This window comes from Agelaius tricolor, unplaced genomic scaffold (genome assembly GCF_023055355.1).
Source record: "Agelaius tricolor isolate 1412-34295 unplaced genomic scaffold, bAgeTri1.0.p SCAF_1, whole genome shotgun sequence".
Lineage (NCBI taxonomy): Eukaryota > Metazoa > Chordata > Aves > Passeriformes > Icteridae > Agelaius > Agelaius tricolor.
In genome coordinates, this window is record NW_027269261.1 from 84318130 (window position 1) to 84330544 (window position 12415).

The window sequence follows — 12415 nt, forward strand, 5'->3', positions numbered from 1 at the left end:
AATCATCCTGAGTGCTACCATGTGGCACATGCAGAACAACCAGCTGATCAGGTACAGCCAGCATGGGCTTAGGAAAGGCAGGTCCTGCTTGACCAGCCTGATCTTCTATTACAAGACTGGGTGGATGGGGAAGGCTGTGCATGTTATCTACCTGGACTTCAGTAAAGCTTTTGTTTCTGCCTCCCACAGCATTCTCCTGGAAAAGCTGGCAGCCCATGGCTTGGAGAGGTGCACCCATCACTTGCTAAAATCTGGCTGGGTGGCTGGGCCCAGAGAGTGCTAGTGAATGGAGTTACATCCAGCTGGGAGCTGGTCACAAGTTGGGATCCCCAGGGCTCAGTATTGTTTAACATCTTTATTGGTGATCTGGAGGAGGGGATCAAGTGTACTTCCAGTCAGTTTGCAGAGGACACCAAGTGGGGTGGGAGTGTTATCTGCTGGAGGGTAGAAGGAACTGCAGAAGGATCTGGACAGACTCTATCCATTGTATGAGGTTCAACAAGGCAAAGTGCCAGATCCTCCACATGAGTCATGATGGTCCCCTGCAGTGCTACAAGCTGTGAGTAGAGTCCCTGGAGTGGTGGAAAACGACCAGGATGTCCTGGTTGACATGAGCCTGGGTGTGCCTGGGTGACTAAGAAGGCCAGTGGCTGGAGAAAAGGCAGCTCTGGGGTGTCCTTATTGCTCTCTACAACTACCTGAAAGGAGGTTGTAGCCAAGTAGGGGTTGGTCTCTTCTCTCAAATAACAAGTGATAGAACAAGAGGAAATGGCCTCAGTTGCACAGTTGCACCAGGAGAGGTTTAGGTTGGATATTAGGGAAAACTTCTTCACAGAAAGGTTATCAAGCATTGGAGCAGGCTTCCCAGGGAAATTATTGAGTCACTGTCCTTGGAGATGTTTAAAAGATACATAAACAGGACACCTAGAGACATGGTTTGGTGTTGGACTCGGTCATTCTTGGTTAAGCTCAGGTTGGATTTGATGATCTTAGAAGTCTTCTCTAACCTAAATGTGTCTATAATTATACCATTTTATGAAATAAGAATCAAGTGTGACATCCATTAGGAAAAAATATAACTTTTTACTGATAATTTGAACTTTATCAATTTTCTGCTTTAGAGGATTTAATATTTAAAAGTACATCATTAAAGCCTTGATCCTGATCCATAAATTTATATTTCTACAGAGCACATGTAAGAGGTATGACTAATCTTGATTACTGCCTTTGTCAACACTGGTTCAAAAAGAGATGATAATGATGATGCTGTTATTTATTTCTCAAAGTAATTTTTGCTGTTTCCATTTTAGTGAACATTGCTGAGAATTTCTGAAAAGAATATAAAATATCTCTCTGTAAAATATGTATATGAAAATGGTAACAACATTAACATATTTGATATTTATATATTGATATATTTTTATGATGTAAAAACAACTCTGTGGTTTAAATTATAGAAACATAAAACCACAGAGTATCTCAAGTTGAGTGGGTCCATAAGGATCACTCAAATCCCTGCTCCTCACAGGACTACCTAAAATGAAATCATATGACTAAGAGTGTTTTCCAGACATGCCTTAAACTCTGAAATGCTAAAATAGCTTGGCATAGCTTCATTGCCTTAAGCTATAACTGAAAACATTGGCCATTAAGTTTCAGTGGATTTCATGACAATCTCTTAGATTAGAAATGCATCTTTTTGATGCCAACTGGAATGTGTTTTGCCAAAGCTCCATTACTAAAAATGTTTCAGCATACTCAAAAAAGAGCCTTCAATATAATATACTTTTCAAATAGATAGATTTGTCTTACACTTATTCTAAAAAAAGAGAATTAGGGTCACATAATTTCTTGCAACAACACCCAGCAACATTCAACTCAGAGTGAATTTGATGTGGTCTCTCTACAATTTTTAGTCTGGTCTGTGATTGAAATGTATGTATATATACATATATTGGCAGGTTGATTTTCTGTATATCAATGAACCTATCTGACCTCTGTATGGCTGAGTGTTTGCTAATACTTATTACAGGGACAGACAGAAAGCAGGGGTTTTCCGTTGATTGGAGAAGAAAACATGACTGCTCCATTTAGCAATAAGAATCTCATATTAGCTCACTTTAATCATTGAACAACAAAAATACCAAATTTATAGCCAGGAGTAGAGACATGAATGAAACTCTTCTGATGCCCAGACAACAAAACAAATTATGGTGATATCTACTGTAGATAGGAGTCAGAGCTTTCAGCTTGTCTCAGAATTCAGAGGGATTTAATTATGATATCAAAATACCTGTGCATCCTTTGATGCAGTATGAATTCAGAAGAGGGTCTGTATTTATTTATTTTTAATGGAATTCATAGATGCAGGTGCACAATTCTGTGACAGTTTTAAGAAGACAGTAATTATCTGGTAAAGTATGCATCACCAAATCATTTAATAGATAAAGGCTTCTATAGAGAAAACATGCTCTTTCAGGTGAAGTAACAATTTGGAGTTGTAATATGATGTCTTCAAAATTCACTGAAAGCACCTTTTAATTACACAGCTCTATCTACAATATTTTAATTGACAGATGTTTAATTAAATGGGAGGAAGGTGAAAAAGCATGTGAAAAACTCCTCCTTTCCTACCAGAGAAAATAAATACTTTTAATTCTAATATTGCATCAGATACATGATTTGAAATATAATGACTGCTCTTTAAGACATGTAATTCTTTTTAATTAATACATGAGTTTACAGACTCTGAGCACCCATATATGATGTTTACATAGAGCCTGTATAGCAGTACATGCTGGGGACTTACACTGCTTTATTCACTGCAATACCTATGCATTTAAATCAATTGGATTATTATTCTACCAGTGAGGAACAAATGAAAACCCTTTCAATTATATCAATTTCTCTAGAGGTGATCTACAATGGAAATATTAATGAAAATTTTGTTACATCTGTGCTGCTAGGTGCTAATACATTATTCTTTTTTTAATGAACCAATGGCATAAAAGCCTGAGTAAGATATTTTTAGAGAATACATATGGACTATTTGTCAGAATCTTGCACCTTTTTCTTTAATTTTTTTCCCTTGAGCGAGTATGTAATTGGTTTCTGAGTAACCTCAACAACCTTGCCTGGAACACCTTTCCAGATAAATTCTTCCTTTGGGGGTAGGGGACAGGGACGAGAGTAGTTTATATTAAATCTCAGCACAAAAAGTAGAAAGTAATTATGACTGCTCAAAAGCTACAATAGCAGTCAGAAATCAAAACCTAACATTGAATGTATATAAGGAAAATAAAAGATGCAATGTTGAGATCATTATAATTTTACACTATAAACGCAAGTGTAACCAAACTTCAGCTGTTGGAAACAGCTTTTGGCAGCCTTTTATATCCTCAAATGGGGCATGCTGTCCTTGCTTAGAAAAATTAGCTCAAGGTTTGGGAAACTCTTTGAATTTCACACGGTCTGCACACCCCTCAGGATAAATCTGAGCCTTGACTCTTGCTTCTCTCTCTGAGATCAGTGTCAATTTGTTGCTGGAACTTGTGGAAAGACACTGGATGTAGCTTAGAGGGAGAACTTGTTACCTCAATTTTACTCTGTTTTCTCTATAAGCCACATACACATGTACCTGAACTGCCAGGGTTCACCTATACTAATATCAAATTGAGAAACTTTTTCTTTTTTGCTGCTGCTGCTGAAAACTTGAAATGAGAAAAATTTATAAGAACTGTAAAAAACAATGTATTCACATGCAAGGGCTGTGTATGGTGAAAATATATATAATTAAGAACTAAAGCCAGATACCTAACAAACTGGGGAATTTTTGTGCAGAAGAAATGATTAAGCTAATCTATCAAATGTTAATTTGATTAATCAAATACTGGAAGAAATAACTGCTGAAAGGATTAGCAGTGACTGTGGACATTAATAAAATGAAAGGATGAGACTTTTAAAGATACTTTTTATTCACTTCATTAATGTCATAGTGAAAGTCCCAATCAACTCTAATCACAATTAGAAAAACAGCACTTCCGTACAGCTAAATCTAAACAAACATTTAAATCCAAAAGATTTTCCTTACAACTCTGTTGTAGTAAAGTAGGAAGGTGTTATTTAAAAGTTTTCCTCCAGCTTCTATTGCTGTGATTTCTGAGAGGTATAATCAGAAACAGAAAATCTGGATTATCGTTCACTGAGTCATTATAATCATTTCATATTTTATTAATTGAGGAAAACTTATTTGCAGTGTGTTCATCTCATTTCATAAAGGTCTTCAGCAGAGCAGAAGTCCAAACTACTGAAGTGCAGCTGGCTGTGTTTAATCTGTTTTATCTTTCTCTTCAGCCAAAAATGGAAGACATGGTGACAATCAATGAGAGTAACCATTGTGTGCCTCTATGTGAGATATTTTTGTATTTATTACATTAATCATTTTATGAATTTACATTGCCAAATGATACACTGTGAACTGGAAGTCAGTTCAAAATTAACTTGCTTTCATACAACATGAGAAAATAATGGATTTTCAGATCGAGAATTGGCAGAGGAAACTGAAACCATGAACACATTAAATAATTCCAAAAGAAAGGATATTGAACTGAAATTCTGAAGTTTCTCTTCTTAAAGCAAGCTACAGGATGATAAAACCTAAAGAATAAAATAAGCTTGAAGAATGGTGTGTTTATACTAAAATGGAAGACACTACAGGAATATTCAAAAAAGCAAGAGTATTGAAGCTTTCATACGTAGGACATCCATTCAATCTCAATTCAGTGTTCTGGTCATACATTCCCCAAGGGTGTCCACCTCCCTGTCTTGAATCCTCTTCATTTTTTGCCATTTAGTGCTTGAGATTGAGTCATATAATTTTCTCACTCTGGAACTAGGACTACCATAGACATTAAAGATGTAGCATTCTACTGGTCCAATCAAGAGCTGAGCATTTGTATTTTTTTCTTTTTTAAAAACTTGATGATGAAGTAGGCAATGTCTTTTTTAAAGCAAAACTATTTAACTTAGCAGATAAAACAAAGGCATCAAATAAAAAATATTTTAAAGCAGTTTAGAAAAATGTAAGTGCCTGTTTAGCTTAATCTAACCAACTAACCTTAACATACACTATCAAAATTAGAGTTCTCAAATTACACAAACACACAGAAAACAACAATTTACTCTGGTCTCACTTCACTTATGAGAACACCACTTTTAGACAACTCAAGGAAGGTGGATTCTCAAACAAATGAAAAAGTAGTATATTCTGCCTTTGCATTGTAACTGTCAAATTATCCCATGGTGTCTTAAACAGTAATTTCTTTTATTTACAATATTTTTCTCCACCACTAATTTCTCCAGAAAGATGGCCTGGATGTCTAGGATATTTGGACATCTGGTAGGAGATCTCTAAAGTACTTTCTTCATTGTTTTAGAGTTAGAACTCTCCAGGAAAACAACCTGTACTCACTAGCCTTGAAACCACCTCCTTTGTATGTTTTATGTTCCCTTCTGGAAGCTTACATTGTGTTCAATAAACTACTTATAAGGTACAGATGAATGTGACTGCCACTGTCAATCCCTGTAGCATTTGTCACAGTAATGACCAAGCACAAAATAATCAGGTGTGAAGGGAGCACTTCAGCTCATTTCTCTGGGTTTCAGAGAACCCTGTTAAAGTGCTATACTGCAAACTGCTCTGATATTACAAAAGATGTATATAAATCCTGAAGGTGGTATCACATCACATACAGCAGATGCTTCACAGCAGAGGTGACAGAGATAGGTCCAACAAGAGGCAGGACAGCACCAGAACTGAAAATGGTACAATCCTATTAGGCAGAAGGAGCCTGCTGCTAAGATGGCTAAACTACTACCTCTATGCTACAAGCCCTCAAAAAGGACAGCTTGGTAAAACTGGAGTAACAGTAATTCTTTGGCTCTCATTCCTGTCCTTTCCTTTACATGGTGTGCTTTTTGGAGTAGAACTTCCACTTATAAATATAGGTGCATTGTCTATTATGGCATGGATCTGAGTGTGGTTAGGAAGGTACATAAAACTGCAACACAAACTTGCAAGATGAAGTGTTCAAAGTGAGTCAGATCTCCCCTACCAGGGTGATATAAAAACAAGATTTAAATATCATTACTCTTATTAGGCAATAGCATTACAGGAAATGTCAGTTCTGCTTTTACTTTACCACAAACCTGAAAATATTTAATTGAATAATATAGAAGTGCTCACTAGATGGTAGTTGAAACACATTCATAACCACTTTTCAAGATATGATCACAGCTCAGTTACACTCACAGCTTGAGAAAAGTTTAACCATACAATGCATCATCTCAAAATCCAGTCATTCCTGCTCAAAATACATAGGGCCTTGCTTTTGAGTTTCACAATAAGATTCTAGCAATTTTTCATTTTGTTTTCTGTGAAGGGAGATCATGACTTTTACAATCTATGATGTATATTGTCCTGTTTATTCCACTTCTAGGTCATAGTGTCTATTTTATACATAGCTCTTCACATGAGTTTGTCAGGCTTCAGAAAAATTAAGTGCTGTATAAAATCAACCCAGTACCTTACTATTACACCTTTTTAAATTTTTGTTTTTCTGCTTATATTTCAGACCTATACCCAGTCTTTTGTGTACTATCTTGTGTGCTAACTCTAGATTACTCTGTTACAAGTCTACAAAACTCCAGCCACTTATTTATATTTTTATAATATGAGAAAGAAGTGTGCAGTTCCCACAGCAGTCATAATGGTTGTTAAAAATCATCACAACACACTCATTCTAGCATTTAGTAGGCACTAATTTACTAAAATGTGCTAATGCAATCACTGCCATAGCCCTTTTCTTATCATGTAAGCTCTTTGCAGAAAGGAATTTCTTTGCCTGCAGAGAACCTGGTAGACAGGCATTGCAGAATGCTGGATCCTGAGGTTTGGATTCTTTAGTAAGACAACAGTACAAGACAGTCCAAATTAACAGTCATCTGCATAACTGCAAACAAATAAACATGGCACCTTTTGTATCTATGACCATTTTGGACACCAAACACTGAGGTACAGGTATCAGCACAGAAAAGCATATTTATATTTATTTATTTATTGTACATTATGCCTTTATACTATCATAAATGAATATATTTTTAGCAGATGAAAACAAGCTTTAAGGAGTAGTATAGAGAAACAGTGGTTGAAGAAGTGCAAAGCTTGAGAGAAGTACAGTAAGCATCTGACAATTTTATTACTGTCTGAGAAGAAAAGGGAAAACAGAGGAGAAGCCTTCTGTCCATTCAGTAGGTCTTCTTACTCTATAATTTAATATCCAACTGAAAGACTAGAGCTGAGTTTTGTTAGGTGTCAAACAGGTTTTGAGCATGAAGGTCCATGTACTTGTACAGATAGTATTTACATCTTCAATCTTCATTACTAAAGGGACAGCACTCTTGCTTACTAAGACACCCTATGTTCTTTGGTGACTACCACTTTTCCTGGAGAAAAAGTTTTTTTTCTTTTCTTTCCCCACAATACTGCAATTAATTTAATCACAGTTGTTCACTGCAGAAAGAAGAACTGAATATCCTCTGGGTTAAAAAAGAGACATTTTTTCCTCTTTTATTTCTTTCTCTCACTATGTTTCCTATTAAAAAAAGTTTTCTTCAAGAATTCAACTTTACATTATTTTCTTAATTTCATCTGGATTTCAGCATCTCCAGCTGGATTAAATGAAACAGTATAATCCAACAAAGTATGACAAAAGTTTGCATGAATTCATGTCTAAATAATGATTAAATCTTACTGTGTTCACTCTTCCAAATGTCTCAGCTGTCCCAGAGTAAAACCCTAGCAGTTCATGACCATGTGTTGTGGACTTTGTAAGTACAGAATTTTACAGTATAAGCCCTTAAAAATCCATCAGAGCAAACAACAAGAAGAACAAAGCTAAGTTAGTCTTACTATAGCATTTTGAAGCTCAAAATGGGAACTTACAGAGCTCACACCCACCAAGCTTTTATCATTCATTTGCATACCGTGTTGGTTGAGTTTCCATTTAAATGTAAGCCACTGTCAAAGAGAGGTGATGAAGTTCCACTGCTGTGATCACTGGATGGTCCAGGGGAACCTGGAAATCAGTTCAAGAAAAATACCTGCTGATGTTAAAAATATACGTATATATCAGACAATATCTATTCCAGCTGTAAAACACAGAAAGAATTTTTAATATAATTCCCCCAACCAAGACAGAAATACTTCTTGTATTTCAGAAAGGCAGACACTTAAATATCCGTACGCTATATTTAATGTCTAGAAACAAAAATGGTTTCTAGATGTCATCTGAGAGGGGCTGTGCTCATGGGGTCTATGTGTATGCTTAACTGTCTTCTGGATTAAGCCTTTTTTCACTGAGAATGAGATATTCAAAACGAGCAGTCCTTGTCTCATCCTTAAGTGATACTTAATCAGTATCTACAAATAAACCCATGTCAAATTCTGGGGTTTTTTGTTGGCAATAACAAAGGAGTCAAATAGATAAAAAAATGCTGTGAGAACTGTAGGTAGATATTTCCATGTTACGACATTTTGCCATGACATGAGATGGTGTAGGGAAGGGAGATGTATAAGAAGGGAGCAGGGGAGGCAGATGCTACTCGTGATGATGTGCTCATGGTGATGAAATGGGATGATGGGAAGAGACAGTATGATTGCAGTTAAAGTGAACACAGCACAGCACTAAATCTGCCAGCACAGCAGCTGGTCTGACTGAATGCTGGAAGGTAGGGGACCAAGTGCCTGAGCCTTCTGGGATGGCTGGAGTAGCCGAGATACTTCAGAATTATGCATGTATGCACTTAAATCCTGCCTGCAGTGTGATTTGGGAATTTCTTTATTGCATAATGCAATTGCTACTTAGCTTTCTAAATGTGTCATGATGCTTCATGCTGGAATTCCCTTTTGTGCATGGACTTGTGAAAAGCTCTTCTTGAAATGGGGTGCTATTCTCTGTAACCCATTACTATTCTCTGTAACTCCAGTTTATATATTGTATTAAATCATAACTATTTTCTGTACTTTTATCCACCTTATTTGCTTATTTTCTCATTACAGGAATGAATATTTATAGCAAGCCATTTACCAAAGATCATTTGACTCACAAACCTTGGTTTCAGCCTCTATTGAATGGCTACACAGAACATTCTAGAGAGGTGCATGTAAGCTCTTGTGGAGGTCCAGGTTCAGGTGAAGGGTCATTTCCTAAGTTCCTTACATGTCTGATCATATCTAGGAAGTTATTTTTTTTGAGCATGCTTCTATTGAGCTGCTTTCTATTTCTAGAAATGGCACTTTATGGAAGCATGATCTCAGGCTCCCAGACAAAGATGCTGCAGTATCTCCTGGTGAGAATGCCAAGCTCCCCATGATGCACAAAGAGGGCACCAATATTGCTGGACCTACGTGAACTACATGTGAATGTGGCAGCCAGCTTGTGTAGTGTGTACTAGGTCTTAGTGGCAAGGGTCTATGGGCTGGGATGTCTCCAGAAGTGGGAAATGGTGGGGGCTGCCCTGTGCCAGACACAGACAGATCCAGCCAGATCCCACATTACCACTGGGCCATGCAGCTGAGCTGTTAGCACCTCTGGGAATTTATTTAACAAAGGGTAAAATGCAGAAGGGCAGAGACAACAGTACAGAAAAGAGTGACACAAAAATCAAATAAACCTCAAAGTCAGTGAAGAAGGTGATGGACAATTTATTTGTCTTTGTTTCTCATTGCCTGAATCTATTTTAATAGACAATACATTTGTCTAAGTTTTCCCACATTGCCTCTGCTTTGGCCATGATGGTAATTAATAGCTAATCTCTTTTTTGTTCTATTTGTACACCACAGTCTGTTTGAGAACAGGGAGTGAGAGAGTGTCTGAATGAGAGTTTGGCTCTTAGCTAAGGTTAACCAATGACAGGCAATACAGTTCAAGTATGTGATGTCAGTCTACAAGATGAGATACAAGTTCTAGTAGCACTGTCATAGTCACAAATAAACATGCCCAATGACACAGACACTACTGGTAAGATGCTGCTAGTTTAAGCTTGGACACAGTTATCCAAGGTGCAGTCAACATAATTTTAGAGTTGTCTGATGATCTAGTAGGAAAAGTAGGAAGACACCTGAAGATTCATTATAAGAAACACTGACCATATATTTTCAAATGAAAATGATAAGCAGTAAGCACTGAAAGAAAGGTTCTAGCATGAAATGTATAGTTCAGCTTAGTAGAGGCCGGTCAAGTTGGCTTTTGATAGGTATAAAAATCTAGATTAAATGACTGACACTCTTCTAATGGCAAGGTCTAAACTATGACACCTATGAGTCTGCTGAAATTAGGAAAATACAAGTATATAGTTGAGTGCAATTTAAAGAAGTAAAATCTAAATCAATCCAAAGAACAAGACACATTTCGAAACTTTTTGCTTAATTTTGAGAGAAAATAATCTGCTAAAATAAACTGGTGAAGAATTATTAATTTGATTAAATAAAGTGATTTATTATGAACACTTTTCTACTTGCAACACTGATCACAACTGTGCAATTTGAATATTTTATCTGATAACCAGAAGAGCCCCAAACTTCCACAATCTGTATCGTTCATACACTTTTTAGTATTCCTACTGTTAAACTACTCAGCTGTCTCAACATAATTCTGCTGACAAAACCAATCAAAATAGTAAAGTAATTTATGAAATATACCTTATTAATGTTATCCATTTGTTTGCAAGTGTCCTCAAAGTAACTTTCAGTGTAAATGTATGATTCAAATGTTTGCAAACACTATTTTATTGTCTTCAGGCAAAGCTTCTATTGAAAAACTTTCAGCTATCACCCATGACTGTACTGCATCTTAATGATTTTTTTCAGTTTTATTTTGAATAAATTATACATAAGAAGCAAGGCAGTATGCATTTGATTCTTATATGTTAAACAGTAAAGTAGACAGACAATTTTCTATTTCTTCCTGTGAAGCACTCAAGGATTGAATTTCTATTTCTGTCACTGTCAGCTTATTACAAGAATACCGCAAAGAGGAAAACAAATTACTCCCATTCACTAATTTCCTCTTACCTAATGGGAGCTTTAAAAATGATGGAGCTTCCCTGAGGTATTGAACTGTGATGGTAACTTCATCGCCAGCATTTCGCAGTAGGTGTACCTGTCAAGTGTGACAAATAACAACTACTTTAAACCAAAGAACAATCAGTCATGGAAAGCACATTGCTTACAATGAGATCAACATTCCTGTTGATCTATAATAAACTCAGTGTAAGCATTTCTGACTTAGAATGTAGAATAGTTGAGGATCAAGCCACAGCAACAATGGAAAAGAGTAGGCAAAACCAGTAGAACAACCTGAATAAATAATTTGCTGGGCAACCTGATATTACATACCAGCTGAACACAACTTCCACTAACTGATTTTATAAAACTGACATAGGACAGTAGGGAAATATGTGTCTATGTAGATATAATACATTAATTTTGTCTGTATACAAACAGAAAGATATATGGAAGTATATTAATACATCATACACATCTTGATCTTAAGTATTTGGTTTGATTGATTTGGGTACCAAGCTAAGCACACATTTGTGATTCAAATACAATCTTGAGTTTTGTGTCTTTATTGTCTGTAAGCATTTGTTAACCAAAAGGGAACACACACACATGTCTAGACATGTTTTAAACCATCAGAATTCACTTTGGGGAATAGCACACTATGATATAAAGTTTTTTTTAAATGCAGAACTACAGATATTATCTCTGATGGATCTCAGTTCCTACTACAGGGCAGAGGTGTTCCTCAGTTTCATATCCATGACTCTCTGGAAACAGATATTGTGTTTGGTTTGCACGTGGCCCGTACCCACAGGGCCTGCATATCCCTGACCCAGTTTGTCAGAAATGGATGCTAGAGCCCGTGGCCTCTAATCTGAGCACAACCAGAGCATTCATCCACCAAGCAGAATAGCAACTAACTGTAGCAAACTGACTTCTATAGATGCATTTAATGGTTTAATGTGCTGGGAGGAAGCTGGTAGTTGTGTTGTTCCAGACCACTGTGTTAGCACAATGCCATATTGGCCAACATAATGAGATGCAGGATTACCTCAAACATTTTATGTTTTCCACTTGTGTACATAAAATAATGCTTACACCAGAGAGTGATGTATTCACTTACATGAAAACATCAAGCTTATGTCTGATGGAAACCAAGAACCCTTTTTCTTTTTTTTGTTCCACCCCCATCTACCCCTCAATCAATCTGCTTTTAAATGATTTACTATGAAAAATACAACAGCCAGTGCTACCTACTCAACCCCAGAAATCTCGGTGTTGTGCTTTTGTGGA

General features: G+C 36.5%; 1 protein-coding gene across 1 annotated transcript in view; it reads right to left on the bottom strand.

Annotated features, from left to right (window-relative positions):
* The window catches only part of SNTG2 (syntrophin gamma 2), a 194580-nt gene that overhangs the window by 66878 nt on the left and 115287 nt on the right, over positions 1–12415 (bottom strand). Inside the window, exons 7-8 of the mRNA XM_071448450.1 lie at positions 11132–11219; positions 8044–8135 (exon numbers count right to left, since the gene is read on the bottom strand). Coding sequence (XP_071304551.1) covers positions 8044–8135; positions 11132–11219 — 180 coding nt within the window. The remainder of the gene's footprint in view (positions 1–8043; positions 8136–11131; positions 11220–12415) is intronic.